The sequence below is a fragment of the Rhea pennata genome, chromosome 3, assembly GCF_028389875.1.
Source record: "Rhea pennata isolate bPtePen1 chromosome 3, bPtePen1.pri, whole genome shotgun sequence".
NCBI lineage: Eukaryota > Metazoa > Chordata > Aves > Rheiformes > Rheidae > Rhea > Rhea pennata.
The window spans coordinates 57,924,848-57,946,050 of record NC_084665.1 but is presented as its reverse complement, the minus strand read 5'-3'; the positions used below and the strand labels follow the sequence as shown (position 1 = coordinate 57,946,050).

The following is a 21,203-nucleotide window of genomic DNA, read 5'->3' as shown; positions in this document are numbered from 1 at the left end:
ACAGATTAATGGAAACACCTCAGATTAACCTCCTATTAGTGTAGACAGAGTATCATTAAGGCTGAAAATACACTGAGTTATCTGAAAGATATGTTCTCACCTGAGTGTGTAGTAAACTTCCCAGGGCCAAACAAAGCCACAAAGGTATTTATTCATTACTAAATGATTCAAGAATAGAAAGCCCAGGGCTATGGTTCCACATCATTAACATTAAATCAGTCCAAATCAGCAGTACAAATTTGACCTGGATCAGATGTGCAGATCTCTGCTGAATCACCCTGAATGCACAGTTTGTGCTGGCTCTATCCTTTTATGCCAGCTTTCTTCCAGCCACAGGAGAAAAGGCCATGCCTGATCAGGCATGAACTTTGCTGATACAAAGTTTACTCATCAACATTTTGTGGAAAAATTTGGTATCAGCAGAGCTAGACTGGATTAGGATGTGTGTTACAGAGGCATCATGCTTTTCATCTGACCAAGGAGACAGAAGACCAGCTTTAATTGCACTGTGGTATTGACAGCCCAGAAGCAGTAGCCACAACTGACCCAATTCCTGGACTATAATCATACTGAAGTGCACGCAATAGATGATCAAAACCATAACCAATTGCTACACTAGTGCTTTGCTCAAAGCAGCTATGCTACTAGCTAAAGAGTTTCCTTGTTATTTCAGGTTGTAAAATGGTTTTGGTGAGCTCTAAATTAGATTCTTTTTGAATGGAACCCAACTGCAACACCTGCGTGAGGTATATGATTAATGTGCTTCAGCTCCTAATGGGGACAGTAGGCTCCAAACCAAAGAGTGGGCTATACCAATACCATGTCCTCCAGCACCTACAAAGCATACATATGCCAACGCAACGCTCTCAAACCAGTGAGTGCCCTACCACTCTTTCATGTGGAGACTTTGGCACTTAACACTAGTTTCTCTCTCCCCGCCCCCCCTGAGAGCAGGAGGGTGAAGGCTTAGAAAAGGGTAATGCCCTTTACACGCAATGCCACTTTGGATCCTATCCCTAGGTGCATAAACAACTAGATGATGGGATTACACCTCCACAGCATCCTCCCCTATGTCTCCTTCCCTTTCCCTAAAGCTCTAGGTGCTGTTAGTATTGACTCCTCATCTCTCCAGCTCCAGCTCCACCTAAAAATTATGGGGTGTATCGGTCCTCTCAGGAATCAAATTTTGCTGCTGTTTGAATGTTTTTGCTTACTCATTTCTGATTAGCTAAAGGTTTTTGTCTCACTCAGACTTTTGGGCACTACCTAAAGCAACATTCTTTCTTTTCTTTTTCCTGTTTAGGGGTGGGAGGGCAGGGAGCCTGGGCTACCAAGAGCTGATGGGTCCATCATGAGGTTGGCAGGGTGCAAGAACTCTCAAGGGATCTCTGCCAGTCAAAAACTGGGACAGCAGGACAGAAGGATCAATTCACCCGAGAGCTGAAAAGGGCAGGAGAGAACAAAGGACATAAGCTCTTGCCTCACTGAGGGGAAAAAGGAGGTGAAAACTTCCTTGATAGGAAGGTTTGTTTTCTTCCTGCAGGGCCTAATCAGTCAGCTCAGCCACTCAAGCGAAGGGGTTCTTCTGAAGCTATCCCTCTTCCGGGCAGCTTACAAAAGCCTTATGCTTCCTTCTGATGCCCACCATCACTTAATGGTTTAGAGAGATTTACTCCATTGCACTTCTCTCATGAGTGACGTGGTACTAGCAGTTATCAGCCTGCTCCCGAGCCCTGGGCACGCTCACAACCCTCTGCAACGAGGGTGCAGATCCTGTCCTGGGTGATCTTGTTGGTATCTCCCAGTGTCAAACAATGGCGGTGGGCCGCTCCAGAAGTCTTGATCATCACTTTGTTTCTGTGCCATACATCGAATCACCTGCCCACACCAAACTGATTCAGGTGCTGACCAGTAGGAACCAGGATCACAAGGCTCAGCAGAGCAATGCTGGCCGCTAGAACAAAGTCCAACATCCCCAAACCACCTGCCACCACCACCATCGCGACACCACCTCATGGCTCTGGGCTTCAACCAGGGCCCTCCCTCTGTTCTATACCTGTCACGGGTCATCCCAAGAACTATGTGGTCCCAGCTCATCTTCTCAGCCCAGAAAATCTGGGGCAAAGCAATTTCAGTGGGGAAAACTCATAGAAGGTCACTGTGTAAAATGTGTGTACATTTCCAAACAAACACTGAATATACACATAGGATTAATCTCCCTTTGTCCCTTCATCGAGAAAACCTGCTTGCAAAGAGTAAAACAAACAAAACAAAATCCCACTGTCAACTACAGCATATTTAAGTCTTATTTAAGCATGCTGAAGACAAATGAGACTAAATGAGCCACCTAGCACAGAAAATGACAACAGCCGAACGAGAAATACTGCACACAGCCTAAATTTCATCTAAATCCTTGCCTCAGTCTGCCCATAAAATGCATGAATTGCTTAGATTAGGCATCTTGAATGTTATACTAAGGAAGGATGAAGACTTCAGCTAGAATATCACTATTTTCGCAGTGAAAGTATTTCAAAAGTGTACATCTAGCTGGCTTACTTCAAAAGGTAACGTATGATTTTCAGAAGTACTTGAAGCTAGGGATAATGGGATAATGCCATCTTTAACAGAAATACACTTACATATGGACAAGGGAAAGCTACAGATTAATTTAAGAAAACAATTCTTTCACTTTGCCAGCACATGTGAAAAGAGCTTTTCACAGGAGATCTCTTTATCCCATTACCATTTTTGGAATAAATCATCTTCCTTTTACTTTCTTAGCAAAAGTTTTGGTATTTACCCCTCAAAAATATTTTGAGTCTGTCTCACAATAAGATGAATCACTACCAGAGAAGAGTCAGTCTGGCTAGAAACAAATACATTTTGCCACAGGTAGTGACTTCTGCTGAAAATAAATGTTAAATCTATATTTGAAAAAGAAATGTATTCTACCAAACAGCCCTGAGTCTCTTTGCCTTTATCTACTCTACCAGAAAGGTAATGCTTTCTCAAATCTTTTTCAAAAGATGTGGACATAAATGGGAATAAATAGCTTCAGTCAGCTCTTTGTCTTGTATCTTGTGCATAGATAGTGGGCTTTCTTCTCAGAAAGCATCCAAGTGACAGCTGAGATGTTACAAATACGTATACTATGCAATGTTTTTGCACCCACATTCCCCAGACTCTGGACTTCATAGAGCAGCCATATGAATATGCCAGGGATCATGTCAATTCACTAGGCAGACTATTGTAACAGATCAAATGCTGCAGCAGCCCCGTTGAGCTGCTACCTCTCCCAGAGAGGGACTGGTACGTGCTGTGTCGCCTTCCCTCTCCCCAGTCTGTCTCTCACCTCCTCCATGGGAATCACTTGAGCATATCCACCCCCTGCTGCTCCACCTGTGCAAGAAAGCATATGGTCACATCAGATTCGCACTAGTTTGGGAAAGAAATCCTTCAACACACAAAGTAAAACATACAGCTTTATTAATACGTTTCTTCGTATTTTAACTCCTATTAGGGAATTAGTCATACATCGAAATAAAAAGGAATTATTTTAGCCTTCCTGGCTTTCTTACACAGACAGTAAAAAGGGAATTCTTGAACTGAAAGGATGCCAGGCCCACGTTTTAGCTAGGTAAGAGTTACTCACTGCTCCTATCCAGATTTAGGACAGTCATGCACATGCAGCAGCTGGGAGGAGAGACTGCAGTCACAAGCAATCACTGCTTCCAAACGAAACCTGCACATCCTTGCCTGACTGCTCCTTCCCCACTGCCTCCCAATAGACAGTCAAGCAAGTTCACTGTAACCTATACAACGTTTGAGTGGAGGGATTAAAGCACTCACATGCACCAGTCTTGGCTGAGAAGCACCAAGCACTCGTAGCCTTCCAGCTGAAATCAAACTTGTTAACTTAAACTTCAGTAAAGCAAAGCAGAGCAGATGGGGAGTGCTTGCCCAGTTAGGCACCAATCTCAGCTGAGAAATGGCAAAAAAAAAAATGTATTACTTCCTGTCAACACTGAAGACAGGTTTGAACTCTGGCTGACTCTTACCTAGCCCTCAGGCCGTTAGAGGATTTCTAGGCAAAAAGTCAGCAGCCCAGGGTTAGGAGGGAGAACTCAGGAAACAGAAAGAGGAGACTTGTACTTAGCCAAGTGTACGATGCAGACATAGCTGAACCACATACCAACACACCACATCACAACCATGACTGCCAACTTCCTTTGCTTGGATATTTCAAGTCAATATGGGTGGATGTAGAATTCCTTCTCAAGGAAGAGTTAAACAGCAACATTTAGAGACATTTTTAGAGTGTCTTCAACCAGCAGAATGGATGGAAGTGTACGCACTCACACAGAAAACTTCTTGGCTAACTTATCCTGATGCCTTTCATTATGTGGGATTTTATACGTATTATCAGTACATGTAAGTTCATGAACATACACACAAACCTTGGATGGGAAGATGTGTGCAAGAAATCTTTAAGCATTAGGTATATACTTATCAAAAATACACGATAGTACCATTCGGGCAATCCACTGAATTAGTGAGGTAACTAAGGAATAAAAAAAAAAAAAGAAAAAAAAATAACACATCATTTTAACCTGAACGAAGTCATACAGTTTGCAAATATTAGGTACCTTTAACTCCAAAAGTAGGTCCTTGGGAAGGTTGTCTCAGACAGGCAAGGGAATTAATGTTAAGGTGTGCAGTAAGAGCCTGGACAAGACCAATTGTGACTGTGCTTTTCCCTTCTCCTAGGGGTGTAGGAGTTATTCTATCAAAACAAGAAAAAAAAAGATTAATCAGATTCTTTGCTGATGTCATCCTGGCTAAGGATATCAGAACTTATGGCTTTTGATTTCAATGAGGAATGTCTGTACAACAAATTTCAATAAGATTACTCTATCTCCACAAAAATATTGCCACAGTGTTATCCCCCAGCTCAAGCTGGAATGCTAATATACATGTGTCTTCTATTTAAGTAATTTACTATGATAGCAGAAAAAGAGAAGATTATTTTGGCAAAAGTTCTAAACAGAATATATTGAATTTAGACATTTTCATTATAGCACAAAAGTCTCACCAATTTCATTAGCAAATCATCCATCAAAACACTCCAAGCATGTATTAATATTTTTGTGTAGCAAAAATGTTTTATTCCCACTGCTCAAAACTATGAATGAAATAACAGCATATTTTAAATCAAAGAACAGACACTTTTGTTCGCAAAGCTCAACTATCCTTTCTCTAACTTTCATGTCATCATAAACTCAGCAACTGATTTTTTTTCCATAAAACAGGACACAAAAGTCGTTATATTCAATCAAACATCATATATTTTATATTTACATTTCTTGACAGTTTTGCGTATCTAAGGCCCAGAATGGACAACTACACTCTCAATCTGGCATCCCACACAACAGCTCAAAACCTTCATCCTAGGGATTGCCACATGCATTCCAGAGAAACTGCAATTGAACCAGGACAGTATTTTAGAGAATTTTAGAGAAAGACAACCAACCTCAATATAAAGGCTCTTATCCTTGTTTCTCACTATTTAACTGTAATGAAGGAACAATGATGGTTGATTCTACAAATGAAAACCTTCCTCAACCCCTTCCCCACCTTTGGTCAGGGCAACAGCTAAAGCAGGGAGCACTTCTACTGGATAGGAGAGGAATATAGCACACTGGATAGTTTTAAAAATGGAAAAAAAACCCCATAAACAGAGAAACCTCTCTTAACCTAACCGTCGGTGTCTGACCAACTCTGAATTCTTATCACGTCTGATAAATGCAGCTTTAGGGTGTGCTGTTCCCTCAGCACGAGCGCATGGCTTTCATTAGCAAGAGGGCAGGCTCTACACACACTGCCTTCTTAATCTGTAAAGGACTCCGTGAATGAAAGACACCTTAGTTTAAATGACGACCTTTCTACTTTCAAGGTCATCACATTTGTTTATGATCCATAGTTTGCTTGTTTTTTTTAACGTATGAACACGTCTTATGTAGAAAATCTCCCAAATGCATGCAAATGATCCCCCCCCCAAAAAAATCTTTGTTAGATATGAATTTACTTCTCAATACATTATTCAGAACAATTTGGGCATCAGAAGCAAGCCTAATTAAGATCAAGAATTTGAGTAGACTGTATTTTCCTGCTTAGAAAAGCAGTGCTTTAACTCAAGTCCCTATGAAATCTATGAGATTTTAACATGCCTCTAAGAGATTCCCTGAACTGAGACTCTTCAGAAACAGTATTTGGTCTGCAGATAGCTTTGAACTGCTCTTAAATGACCATGTGATATTTGTCTGTGTATGGGCATTTGCTTTTAGTCATTTTAGCCACAGGTAACAGCATCATGTTTGCCAACAATCAGATTTTAAAGCGCAGTTTAATAACTTACTTTCCAGACTATTTTGAAATAGAGTCTTCCTAGAATTGCAACCCCTCAACTTAAAAAGGGAATTCACTCCTTGCTAGATGATTCCCCTCCCCACACCCACACTCTGCATCACATGCCAATAGAATAAAACCCAAGGTTGTGAGCACTGTAACTGAGACTGAGTGAATATGCCAAGGGAGTTTGCCTGAGCAGAGTTAGGCCTTAGTTAGGTCAGATTAGGACTGAGTGTGTGAGGACAGCACATGAAATGCTCTACAGAGAAAACTGGGAGATCGAATGATTTTCATTGAATGTATAATAACAAGGATATCCATCAGCAAAAATCCTGCCACATAGCAGTAAAGCTTTTCATTCCTTTAGAAAGGTTAAGATGCCATCCTTTTAAGAAATATTTCAGTTAACTGAATTAATTCAGTTAATTTTCTTTTGATATGGATACAGCACTAATGAATACAAAAGAAATATCCTGGAACTATGGCTTACAAAAGGCAAAGTGTTACTATAATCCATACCGGATGCATTCAAGTTGGGTTTTTGCACACCTCTAAGATTAGCCTCTAGAACTAAATTTTTTAAAAAATATGAAGGTTCAAGTGGGGAAAGAAATTTCAGTTCACACCTTGCAAGATTCTTCTGCAAGTAACAGATATGCCCTGCCATACATGCAAACATTTGATAGTATGAGTAACCTAACTTCTAGTAGTAATTTATTTTTTTTAAACACAGGAAGGTCATCAAATTCAGTTTGGAACTGCTGATAATCACAAATCCTTTTCATAAAACAATCCAGCTTCTTTTTACTCTCTCCTTCCTTCCACACATCTCTTTCCATCAATTTCTATTTAGAAATAAGAAGAAATGCTAATCTTTGGAAGAGACTAACACATCGCCTAAGGCTAACCAATCTGTGGCCTGTACATAGTTCATTTTTAACAAATTTGTAACTCATCAGGCCATTTATTACTGTCCTTTAGCTTTACCAACTCCCCTCTTCTGCCCTACTGACCACGTCACCCCAGAACACTTTCTGAAAGCAATCAAGAAGCTTCCCAAGTTTCTTCTTTGCTTGCGTTCACCTTCTCCTGCAGCAAAGGCCCTTCGCTTGTTACTCCACGAGTCTGGTAGCCTGCGTCTGCTCCTGCTTGCACGGGGATAAAACACTCCTACAGCAGCCCTGCTAATGACTCATATGCAAAAGCATGAATACTTCCCTGCGTACTCAAAATATCTTCACTGGTACCTCCTCAGAGAGCAGTTGCCTATTCCAGTTTCACCGATGCACTATACCCATGCTGCAAGCATTCTGTCATCTACATCTACCTACCAGCCTGTCATTCAGAAACTTCCTCTCACCCTGTGCCACCCCCTCTGCCATGATCTCCTTGCAGAAATTCTTGTTCAGTTCCAAAATGCACCTTTCACTGTGTTGGTATTGGAGTATTTTCCTGCTTCTCATACTCTGGTCATTAAGGGTACTCTGTAAGTCCTGTACTATAACCACAATCGTTCTCTGTATCAGAAAGCTTTCCAGCTTCATCTCACCACCAAATTTCAGAAGCACTGTCTAATCTGCTGCACAGAAGTCATTAAAAATATTTTTAAAAATATTAAACAAATAAGCCCTAAGATCACTAACTGCAGCGCCCCAGGCCATCCCCTCTTCCTCCTCACATTCATCATTTTACCACAGTAAAATCCTCACATGGCTACATATAGAAAAGTCAACAATTTTACAGGTTGTATAGCTACGCTTAGCTTTTCCTGAAAGCCTAACAGTTTCTCACCTGTTTCTTATGTCAATGCCAATACGTTGGGGAAAAGAAAATTAATAGTTTCTCTCTCAATTAAAGGAGTAAATTACCTTGTGAGGATAAGCTCACACACAAATGTTCACCATGGAGAAGCTAGCAATTTAAAAACCTAGCGCTGCCTTACTTCACGGTAGCCTGTCCATAGGCCCATGGCCTTAACCTACGCCAGGTCGTCTTTCTGAAACAAAAACCTCTCTGTGTTTATCTTGTCATGTGATCATTTGATTCAAGATCTTTTTGCCGCAACCACTTCTGCTCTAATGTTTTTATTATTTTAACTTGAATTCAGAGCACCAACATCAGTTCGTGTCGGTTCAGCGACAGCCGAGCGCAGAAATCTGCCGCAGTGGCAGTTTCCCGACACCCGACCCCTACAAGCAGGAGCTGCACTTGTTCTCAGATCTCGCTGCAAGCCTTTCCTGAAGCCAAAACGGCCACATTTTCTCTCTCAGAGTATTACCAAAATTCCTAGGCAGAGCCAACAAAAGCTGAGAAATGTAGAGCAGATCCTGGGCAGAATTCATTCTACCCACCCTCAGCAGAGGTTTGGGCCCCTCTCCCGCTTTGATCCCCGCTTCCTTCTGACCTGCTGCAGCAGCACAGGGCGCTGCTCCATTTCCTCTACCTTCCTTTTTGTATTTCTAGAAGAACACTTACTTTTCTATCCCTTTTCAATTCTGCCACGGCACCTATCCCTGTGTGTTTTTATTACTGCTATAATGATAGCTTTCTTTCCCTACCATTATTTCTGGCAACTCCTTATTTTTGTATAAGGATGTTTCTCTCAGAGGACCATCGCCAGATGAACTCACTTTCACTCACGATGCAATTTGCATAACGTTTCCTGTTGGTGGTTATCTTTGAACATCAGACACAGTTCACATTTGACAGAATGCCGAAACACTGTCCCTAGTTTACTTATTCAAATGCAACTCCAAACGCGGCAGAAAACTCATTTTAACTCCTCAAGGATTGGCAGTTGGCACATGTAGGAATATGGGGACTTCTTAGGACTATCGCGGACCAAGTGAAATCAAAGATAACAGCGTAAGAAAGGAAATTGGAAAAGACACAAACTTCAACAACAGACAAAAATGAAACTCAGTAGTTGTATGAAGAGCAACATCTACTTCTCCCAGAAGATTCATGTAATCAAATACTACATTAAATGCTCATATAACCTGTCTGGCCTCTTTGACTGTGAAAAACAAGCCAGAAAGCACTAGGAATTTCCTAGGGAAAAAGGTTTTTTGTTTTTTGAGGGACTGTTCTTCCCTCTGCTGAATTTCCAGTATACCGATACTCTGTACTAGCCCCATCCCTACTGTGAACGTGGCATCCTGTGGGAACCAGCAACCGCCAAAGCAGGGGTAAAAATGCACTAAGGCAAGTGTATATTCACCAGTGCACTCATGCAAGCAGGTAATAGCTTGTGCGGTGAGGGTACATCTCAGTGTAGGCTGAACCCTGACTTACACAAATCCCCCTGGCTTTGACCATCAACGTTCTCAAGGTATTCCTCAGACTGTTCACTTTAATCTATTCTCTCTCTTCTGAGAAGTCCTGCGATCCTCAGCTCTCTTGGAACTACAGTTACTCAGATGAATATCTAGAGGCTCAAAATATCTAAAAGGCAGCGGTGACGGAGGAGGAAAATGAGGAATAAAACCTCCATTAATGCTCTGCAGCACTCGGGTGAAGCACTTCCTAAGAAAACCTGTCCATTACAGTAGGTAGGAACAGGCACAAACACCTAAAACAGCAACCTGACTTTTTTAGTCTCTTTGCACCTAACACACAATCAACAAAACATAAGGATTCTGGTAAATCACACTACTCAGCAAAGCCAGATTTGTCCGGAAAATTCATTTACCTAACCCTAAATTCTTATCTAACTTGAGAAGACTTGTTAGGACAGCCCTATTCTGAGAGGTTCAGCAGTGGCCTGGAGATTACAGGATAAATCTTAAAAACTATGCAGTTACTGGAGTGTCCATTTTAGGTATTAGTCAAAAAAAAAGAGCCAAAATTAAAGAACTTTCCCATTTTAATAATTTCTTTAGTAAAGCTTACTTTAAATTCCTTCCCTTTTGCACCTGGCCTACTTTTATCAGTTTTTATACACAAAATAATCCATCTAAGCTTTTGTGTAGACATTTAGATGTTATTACCGGCTACACTTTTTTGCTAGCTGTACTACTGAGTATACACACTTGCAACTTCTGCCATTAGCTCATGTAAATACAAAATTATAACTGCCAATGGAGAACTTTAGCTCAGTTGTGTATTTTTAGATAGGTATGCAATACTGTGTTCTGACCTTATGCAAATTTAGAAAAAAAAATCCCTTTAAATACATTAAATTTTAATGAACTTCAAGAGACTTTACACACATTTGCATTCTTCCTCATATTTCTTCAATATGTTTTCAGTCTAAACACAGAAATCCCACAATGATTTTCTTTCTCAAAACTTATTTTGCCACCTACCAAGCAGTTACTAGCTCCTTGGCAACATAAGTTTTCCGTAACATGGGAAAGACTTCTCTCTTTACGTATATCAAAACAACGATAAGAATATGCAGACTTTTTGTTTGTTTGTTAAATGTCACACGAGCTTACAGTGGAGCTATTTCTGCGGGAAAGCTACATGAGGTCTGACAAAGAAAAAATAAACAAGCAGTGAGATGATAACACTGCACCAGCTGTAACCTCCTTGCAGTTACTGCAGTTGTTATAAATCCAGCAAGAACTGTAGTGCTGAAGTGACTGTTCTTTTCCTTCAATTTCCTATATTTAACTTGTTTGTACCCAAACTGTGAAGACGGTAGCAAGTTCCTCATTCCTGCGATTCGCACATAAACTTGCAAAAAGTCTCATCGTTGAGGAAAGGTGAAACAGAGTTCTCATAAGTGACAACCTCACTTAGATACACCTCCCTTTCAAGGTCAAAACTGCCTGAGATTTATTTCTGGGTAGAAAAGTGCTGCATCTTTCCATTTTTGTCATGAGTCCTCAGCAAGGTTAGGTTATGACAACACTGCAGTAGCATCCTCAAAAAGGCAGCTTGAACTTCTGGATATGAAAGCACAGCGATCCATACCAAACTAAACTAACTGAACAAAGCCAGTAATAGACTAAAGAACCCACAACCACAAACTTTTAAAGGGTGATAAAGATCTAACCAAAATAATTCTAGCAAGCAGCTATACAGCTATATAATGAATACATGACAAACTGTCTCAGTGAAGACTTTGCTTTGAACTGTCAGAAGTTTCAGTGCATCAACAATTTTTTTTCATTCATTCCTCCTTACAATCTCCCTCTTCTTTTCTCTGTCCTTTTTCTTTTCATTTAAGCACTTCGAGCGCCAAAAAATATAGTGAACACAAATACAATCCAACACTCAGTCAACAGAAGTAATTCCAAATCTGACAATTCCATCCCTAAAATATTAACCATCATATAGCCTGCGCAAGTATTAGACTAGTATTTATTACTGTGCATTGTTATTTTGCCATAATAGTTTAAACACATAATAGTATTTTGGTTCTACTCTTCAGTTCAGCACAAAACAATCTATTACTGTTAGGAAAGAAGTATTATTTTAAGTTCTCTAGCAAAAAAGCAACACAACTGTAGCAAAACAAAGCATTATATTTTATAATTTTTCCAGATTCTATTATTCTTCAGGCTTTACTTCATTCATCTTCTTGCATTTTTGAAGTGAAGAAGTTATCTAAACTAACTGATAAAAGCCGAAGCACTGGAACATCTAAAAACAAATTAATGGAACACATAAAAAGTCTAAAAGATTTTAGATGTAGGTGTCATACTGTGTTTCCCGCTACACTATCTAGATGCTTAAACACATGATTAAGTTAACCCAGTGTACTAAACTTAATTACTATGTCATACACAGGAATTCTTCATTTGCGTACTCTTAACTTGCAGTGAATGGGAGGCAGTTTGAGATAACATATCCTTCAACATAGTTTTAACATATTAAAAGCATGTACACAGGCAGCTGATGCACAAGAACTAATTACTTCATGATAACTTCTGAGTCTGACCCCACGGTGTCTTGGCATAAGCCATCAAATAAGTGAAAGATAAAAAAAAAAAAAAGGAAAAAAAAAAAAAAAGAGGAGAGAAAGAGAGACAGAAAGAAAAAAGTAGAAAAACAAGCTCTTCTACACAGAATAGAGTGGAAAAGTTTGAAGAAGTCTTCCTTTGTGTGACTATTTTTGAATGACATTATTTGTTAATCAAACTGTAATTTTTCAAAGTACAAAGCATGCGTTAGATAAGGCGTTTAGCTGTATTTGAGTACATTCAGAAGCTGTACTTGGGTGTATCTCGAAAGACTTCCCAATTTGTAGCAACTTCTTTAAAAAGTCGTAAGTGCAGCTATCCTTAGATATAGAAAGGTACATACCATTTTCTTTTTGCTATTCAGAGGAACAACTAGGTTATTCCGAGCGCATCAGGAGTAAACCAGAAGGCGAGAATTTGCACTAAATATTCATAATTCCAATACATTATGAAATAGTTACAATTGATTGTGGAATTTTAGGCACAAATATTGCTGCCCACATCACGGAGAGATGATGGAAATCCTGCAACTTACAGAATACACATATGTACACTCACAGTTAACTTTGCTTCTGAAAATTAATTAGAATTCACATCAGATCGATGTGAGTACCCAGAACTAAAAGCATAAGTCTTGAAGTGTGTTTTTTTCCTGATACTTTCTTTCTTTTTTTCCCCCAATTTTATATATTTAATACTTCAAAGTCAATCTTTGAACTCTCTCAGAAGAGAGGGATCTCAGTATTGCAGGCCTCTTGCCCAAGCCCTCCATGCTAACCCTTATGTGGCAGACTGGTACTGGGATCACTGCATAAAATGCAATGACTTCAGAGAAGTTACAAGTAGCAACATATTCCATAATAAAATTATACTGGTACCAAAATCAGCTACTTGTTTCTGAAACACTGTTCACTCTTTACATTCAGTATACAAACTTACAAAGACGTGATTTTCTATTTGTTCCCAGTTGTTCACCTTGCTAGTCAAAATTTTGGCTTTTCTTCTGCATGTTTAGACATTTCTGTCTCTGTGCCCACAAAACAGCATTCAGAGAACCTCATGAGATACTGCCCTTGAAAGAGAAGACTGGGAGACATGAAAAGGTGTGAAAAAAACAGAAAAAACGGTGCTTATAAACCAGCACAAGTAAATTTCATCTGAATGTACTTTTACATTATGCTATCCCCCATTTCCAGATATCTTTAAATAGTCTCTGCTTATGAGAGACTCTGCTGCTAGAGAAGCCTACAAGCCTGCTAGGGACAGTGTACAACACCATGCCTAACTGACGTAGTTGACAACACGAACCTGAAAATTCATGGTAGCAGCTTTCTTCCTCAAACTCTATCAAATGCTAAATCTACTTTTATTTCTCTGAACAAAGAAAATACAAAATAAATCCTTACTGAAGGAAACCAAGTTGAACGAGCTATTATTTTCTTTTCCACATTCCTACAGGAACATCTTTATATGTTGTAATTTTATAGCATAACTTTGAAGAAAGCTTCACAGCTTGTCTGCCTTAGCTTTCCAACTAACACCTACTAACCAAGGAGTCTGCAACAGCTCCATCTCAGATAATGCCCAAAATGCAAGTTTTCCCCACATGAAGGTACTAAACCAAGCAGTTTGCAAAACGCTATCTGACTGAGGGACTAGTAGATCAAGACAGCTAAGAATGACCTTCTCCCTTTCGATAAGTCTAAAGCTATGTTTTAAACCTCACTTGTCCTATTTACAATAACAACTATACAGATTATTTTAGAATGTAAAGCACACATTTCAATTAAAATATTAATGAAAACCTTCACATAGCTCTTCACAATAAGAAATTTCCACTTCATAAATCAGATAAATTAAAAGAAAAATTTGTCATCGAGTGCAGAAAAAAATGCTATCCAGAAGAGCAGCACATAATTCTTGTTGAGCATAGCATTTTCTATAATCGTGGGAACAGGGAGCAGGATAAGCCTGCCTCGAGACATGTCTACATTTCAGAGAGAAAACATGACTTACTTAACTATGCAATTTGTTCTTCAATAAAAAAAGAAGTATTTATTATTAATATCAACAGATTATCATGCAGCTTCTGTTAAGGTTTGTTTATAAACAGCCACCATGTACACAGAATTAGAATAGTCAAGTTCAACATTTTAACAACAACAGAAAAATGCCACACAGCTGAAGACAACATTTAAGAAGCTTAGAAGAAACTATCTTCTACAAAAGTAACTTAACTTCTGTAATTATGCTTGCTTTGGAGGACAGGTAGTGTAACTTCAGAAAGAACGTCAGAAACTCCCGCTTTGAGAACAGAGCGGCAGACAGCACAAAACATTAGGGTTCTTATTTATGCAGTACATTAAGAAGATACAAGTTGCATGTTTATGTTACCATGAGTGGAAAGGGTGTACATTAATCACATCACTGTGCATTCTTACCCAGCAACTAGAACATATTTTCCATCTGGTTGATCCTTTAACCTTTCCAGCAGGGACAAACGTACTTTGGCTTTGGTTTGGCCATAGATTTCAATTTCATCTGTAAGCAATCCTATCTCCTTGGCAAGTACATCAACAGCTTTTGGACTCTGAGCTCGGGAAATCTCAATATCACTGGAAAAGAAAACAAATAATAGCCAGGAGATTTCTCTCAGCTTAGGTGGTCGACGACAGAGCACAAAACAACAGCAAACTCTCCAACAATGGGGTTATTGTAATCAGTTTTCAATCCTCTCTCACATTTTATTAATCAAGTCTAAGTATTAGCTAACACCTAATATAATATTGAAAAATCACATGCAATGTTTGTTAATTGTTGTAATTTCATGGAGTTCTGTTTAATCAGATTCCAAATATTACGTAATTCTTTCGTATCAAGCTAGAGACATGTCTGCTTGACGTTCAAGCATGTCTCACTGGAAAGGATCTTTCTGGTTTTGTTTTCCTTCCCTTCTCTCCCAGTATATTTCAGCACATACACTTTACAAAAAAGCATATACATTCCTTGGCCAGCACTCGCATAAACAAATTAGCTAAACATGATACTTGCGTTTGTAGCGCCTCTCACCAGAGGATGCAGCAAAGCAAGCTAAGCCTCGCTACTCCCCCAAGAGGCAATGAGAGGAAACAAGCATTTGAAGATGCATTCATGCTCTTCCAAAACATGGCTGAATTGAAAGTGGCCACACAGCAGGAGTTTAACGCACAGGGCCAGGGCCAAAAGCCCAGCTAGCTTATAAACTCTTTCCGAAAATGACTGAAAGTGCAAGCCGAGGCAAGAGCAAAAGCATGCAGCATGTGGCAATTCCTTGCCGTCATACTGTCTCAACCTACAACGCTCTCAGTTCCAGCATTTCCTGATCTGGACCTGGGGGCTTTGAATTTAACAGGCTTTTACAGGTTTCTCTTCTGTGAGCTTGATTCAGACGCTCCTGCAGCCCATATAAGCTTTGAGCAACGACAAGATGCTACAGCAGTCAGTTGTGTAGCTTAGCCACACAGGATGTGAGGAGTCACCTCCTTTCGGTTTGAACTGCTCACACCACCAAAAAAAACAGGTTTAAAAAATGACCAAGAGATTAGTTACTTTCAGCCTATCAAGGCTGAATTTCTTCCTGCAGTTTCAGTTGATTACAATACTTAAGACAGAATCTGGCAATGGCATCAAAGCTAGCGTCCTAAACTTTTCCAGAGTCTGCGAGACCTCAGATAGCCACTGATGAATACAGAACTACTGCCAAATCTCAACTCCAGGTGCTAACTTGAGCTGTTTTGCATCCACCAGCAAATGATAGCTTAACGAACTTAATTGCTTGCAATTCTTTGAAGATATCCTGAACTAGACTATTATTAAATTCTAATGCAGAAGGTACTTCTCAAATATCCCATTCATACGCCCTGCAGCAGCTAAGTGAACTCCGAGATCATCCATCCAAACACCAGCAAAACCCAACACTACAGGGTAAGAAGCTACTGAACTCACAACACTAGAAAGGCTGGGCTGCAGACCATTTTCTTGCATTCACTTCTACTAATCTGGTATCTGACTACTTTCAAAGACACACTAATCACATCCTCTTGCATAAAAGGAGACAGTTTCAGTTTTCTTATGCAATACTTCAAACACAACTAGGCACAAATATGCATCAAGAACACAAGCTGCAGTGGCTTACAAACATATCCTGCCAAAGAATTTCTAAGCTATTTAAAGTTTTTATTCTAAACACTGTCTACAAAAACAACTCAAGTCTCAGAAAAATAGTGCTAAAATGATGACAGTATGGTCTTGTAAGTTCAAATCTGTAGGGTGACCTAATCTTTTATTAAAACAGGAAATCTGTTGTGAAACTGTTGTGCTTTTGCCATCCTGCACATGCCACTACTGGCAGAAAGTGGAACATGCAAAACTGACCTAATTGTACATTTACGAGTAAGTTAAAAGCTATAGAATTTCTAGATCAATTACAAACATTTTTAGGTTTCTAATAAAATTGGCAAATAAAACTGATAGTGGATGCTATAGTTCTCCCTTGGTAAGACCCACTGCTGCCATCATTTCCTCACTTGAAGGTCCCTTATGAGTCTTCAAGGCAAATACATTTTCAATAAAACAAAGTTTTAACAACAGATCATGCATTGACATATGAAATCAAGTTAGTTGTAGTCTGTCCCTATTTCCAAATACTATGTGATGAGACTATCATATAACAAGTTGATGAAAGGCATAATTAGGCGATGAATTGATATCTACGCCTTAAATATTACTGGGGATAAACAACATACACAAGATGTTTATGTCTAGTCAAATATTTAAAGTTAAAAAATATTTTCTAAAAAATATGAAGTTACAGGTTTGGTATTAACTAACATTTAGAAGCCTGTATTTGTAGTTTTAGTTTGACAAATAAAATAGTCTCCATGTTGGAATTAGAATTATGTTACTCAGTATTAAGCTGAAATGGTACAACATTGGTTCTTCTGCCTGAAGAAGAACTGTTAAAACAAAAATCCATGTGAACTTTTTGTGTGTGCTGGAATTTTATTACTGCGTATTTGTGAGAACATCCTCTGTTCATTTCCAGTATCTTTGGAAATGACTTAAATTAACACCCACAGCTCATAGAAATCAAAAAGCTGATGCTCCTAGTTATAGTGCTTAAGCAGCTTTCCCTCACTTTAAATGAAAAAAAAATCTGTTTCCATACAAAGTTGTGTGGTTATTGTAAGATTGTATTTTCTTGCAGTACAGTTTCCATCTGATAAGCTACTTTACATATGAAAGGAAAAAAACATGGAGATAGTAATCAAATATATGGAAGTCCTAATACTGGTTATGCTATATACTATTAGATATTAAACATATAAATACTTATGTATTAAACACATGTAATACAATGTCATAGAAGGTTGGGAAAAAAAATTTTTGAGAGTTTTTTCTCCATCACTCTCATGACACATTACATGCTATAATCTATTGCTTAACTCTATTTTTATGGACAGATTTTTTCCAAGATTTAAGTCTAGGAGTGTTACATATTGGCCCAGAAAAGGCCCTAGAATTTCTCCCTATCCCACACCACCCCCACATCATAAAAAAATGCTTGTTCTTTTGACAATTAAAATTACAAATTGCCTCCCTACCCAGTAAATTTAAATTGTTACTAAGAGATGGTGAAAACTGAACCAAAGTGCTTAAAAAGAAAACCACATTTCATTACTGCTTTCTTAAACACAGCAGTGGAATTCAGAGGCAGACATACAAATAATCACGCACAAATTTTGAAGCCTTCCTGCTTGCCAGAACCTCACTTCACGTCCTTGTTTTCTCTCTGGATGCCCCTAGCAGCCGGCAGCATCTTCAGCACAGAGGTGAGCTCAGGCTGCTTTAAACCCCAAAGGTGTGGGCAACACTAACCGCGCACACCCAGGTCCCCGAGGTCCGGACACGGGCCTTGGCCAGTGAGCGAAAGAAACCGACCGAAAAAACTGCTTTTGAGAATAAATTTGCTTTCTGCTCTTCAAGCATACGCAGGAATTCGAAAGCCTAACTCACAAGTAAACACTTCTGCAGAGGGAAGAAAATAAACACAAGATCAAATGCCATTGAAATCACTGGGCCTTAAATACATCCATAAATATCTTCCTACATTAGGCCTTAGCGATTAGGAACAATCTGCATTTTGTATTCCTGTTGCTGCTCCCCAAAGCTTCACCTCCCCTCCTCATGGAAACGCTTTCACCTGCCAGTTTTAGGACTTCACCAAATGAAGCTTCACCCCAATGCACGTACCAGAAAGAAAAATCGAGAGGAAACACCAGAACATGGCCACAACAGGGCATAAAACAAAACAGCACGTCTGTAGTCTCCATAAGCAGACGAAAAGGCTCTCTCTCTCTCTCTTTTTTTTTTTTTTTTTTACACACCTCACTACTTTTTTTTTTTTTTTTAAAAAAAAAAAAATAAAGAACATTTATTACCTGGGCACTGGGGAGAGGGGCTGAAGTTTCAGGCAGTGGAGGTCCCACTTCCTGCACTGCTGGGAACGGATCCATCTCTCGGTGTTTTTTACCATATTCTGTTTTTAAATAAGAAAGACAGCACACACCAGCCACATCATAATTGCTGAATTCTAACTGCAGATCATCCCCAAACTACACTGAAAGAACATTTAGTGCAAAGCTAACAATAAGCAAATTAAAAGTCTTTTAATTTCATGGTTTTAGAATGAAAGAAAAACATCCACTGCACTATCACGGTAGTATTGTTTATCCAGATTTCAAAAAGAGGAAGACCACTTATATATAAGTGGCAAAGAAAAATCTCAAATAAAGAACTGAAGATTTTATTCAGTTAAAATAGAGAATGACTATTATTCTTTCACGCATTAAAAGAATGGGAGATATCAATTGTTCAGTGACTGCCTCATTCTCTCTTGCTTTCCGAATGACAATTTCCTCCATGTAAAACAACACATTTTTGGACTCTTCATCCATCATGACACAACCATACACATACATACTTATTCCTTAATTGCCTTATAAGAATAGGTAACATTAGTTTATTAATACAAGTGGTTCTGGCAAGCTTTACCATAATTATCAGAATTATGATAAATAAGGTTTTTAATTTACCTTTCTCTAACTAAATGCAACAGGCATTAGTGACCCTAATTAACTGCTGACAGAGTTGCTGTTAAAATGGAAGGCGGGTAAGATTTCCAAAAGAGCAAAACAAAGATTAAAAAGTCCAACTGCAGAAGCAATTTCTTCAACTCAAAAAAGAGCACCAAATTTCAGTGTTTGAAGCTATACTAACCTGCATTCGCATTGCTATCGCAAGAGAACAAACATCATTTTCAACAAGATGGTTGTTTTGCTGACCACATTGGTGTTTCTCTGTAAAACGAAAATATTGCACTAACAAATCAAGAAGCTTTGGTGAGTGGGAGCATGTGTATTTGAAAGCTATCCTCAAACAAACAAAAAAAAGTGAATGTTGGTTTGCAACTTAGTATCACTGCCAAAATTACAGATGGCTTCTTCTATACTTAAGCGGAAATCACCCAGGAAGGTTGATAAGGAGATAGTGTGAAAATCACCAACTGTAAGCCCTGAAGTATATGATGCAAACACACACTTGCAAAAGACAAAGCATGTGTATACTTGAAAAGAGAATGAGAAACAATAGAAATTGATTCCAGGATCCAAATAATTGCTTTGGGACAAAAGGAGAGAGGGGAATAAAAAAAGTCTGACAGGTACTAGGATTTGAAAAGCTACCCATATTTTTAACAGAACACCCAAATGAACTTGATAAAGGCTGTCTTCTTTTCATATGTCTATCTCAGTGAGAGAGAACAACAAAATGATCACAAAGTATTTATTAAAGAGTATTACTAGCCAATGGGATTTAAAATTTGAAATCAAAATATGCAAAACTTTGAGCAGCATAAGTTCTCTTCATCAGTATGACATTCAATTAAAGCCAGACATTTTTAAGAGTCTATACAATTTACAATGAATCCAGTTTTACCAACACATGACTGTTTCTAGTGGCAACATGTCATGTAATAATCACACATTAGCTACTCTAACTAAATACATATTTTGCCTTTTTCCTGCAGTTCTCCTTTTGGGTTGCTCTTCTGTTGTTGCTTATTACATTTTGTCTAGATGCAATTTTTCCAAGATAAAATTGATATCTTAGTCTCTGTGGGACTATCAAGGCCTTAGTCTCATTCTGAAGGGCATAGATATAACTGTAATAAAAAACAACGGTTGTGCACTGACAGCTTTAGCCCTTCCCCTTCAGGGGAACTATACTGCAAATCCTGACCTATCCAAGCTCCCGTTCTAGTCGTTCCTTCTGTATCCATCATAAACTACTCACATTATCTTGTGTAACTATCTCTCCTAACTAAAGTCCCCATAGTGGAAGGCCACAGAAATCACCAACTGGAATCCTCAGTGTCAGGGACAGAAGTGTGCAGAGGAGCCAGCACAGCCCTGGGCCATGCAGTATCCACTCTCACTCATGCTCACAGCTATCTCCGAGACCAAGAGACCCTGTTTGTAGACACACTCAGCCTCTTTCAATTTGCTTTTTAATCCTTTCTCAAACATTGTTGGCAGTTGGCATCTGTACTTCAATGATAGAGCTAACCAAGATGACAGTCCTAACAAAAAACTCAGAATAAGAAAGTGTCTGAAAAGGTCTTCTACTTGTATTAATGCTTGTCATGTTTAAAACAAAATTTCTGGAAATGCTGAGTTTTAGACTCAAAGACAGAGCTTTACTGGAAGTTGTAACAGTCTATCACAGTCATAAGTTGACTATTGTTGCTTCGAGACCAGACTGGGATAGCTGCCAAAGAGACAAATG

At 38.9% G+C, this 21,203-nt stretch overlaps 1 protein-coding gene across 1 annotated transcript in view; it reads right to left on the bottom strand.

The window, feature by feature from the left end:
• Positions 1 to 21,203, bottom strand: part of MTHFD1L (methylenetetrahydrofolate dehydrogenase (NADP+ dependent) 1 like) — a 162,368-nt gene that overhangs the window by 120,820 nt on the left and 20,345 nt on the right. Inside the window, exons 9-13 of the mRNA XM_062572378.1 lie at positions 19,638 to 19,717; positions 18,800 to 18,897; positions 14,762 to 14,935; positions 4,647 to 4,783; positions 3,353 to 3,399 (exon numbers count right to left, since the gene is read on the bottom strand). Of these exons, the coding sequence (XP_062428362.1) occupies positions 3,353 to 3,399; positions 4,647 to 4,783; positions 14,762 to 14,935; positions 18,800 to 18,897; positions 19,638 to 19,717 (536 nt within the window). The remainder of the gene's footprint in view (positions 1 to 3,352; positions 3,400 to 4,646; positions 4,784 to 14,761; positions 14,936 to 18,799; positions 18,898 to 19,637; positions 19,718 to 21,203) is intronic.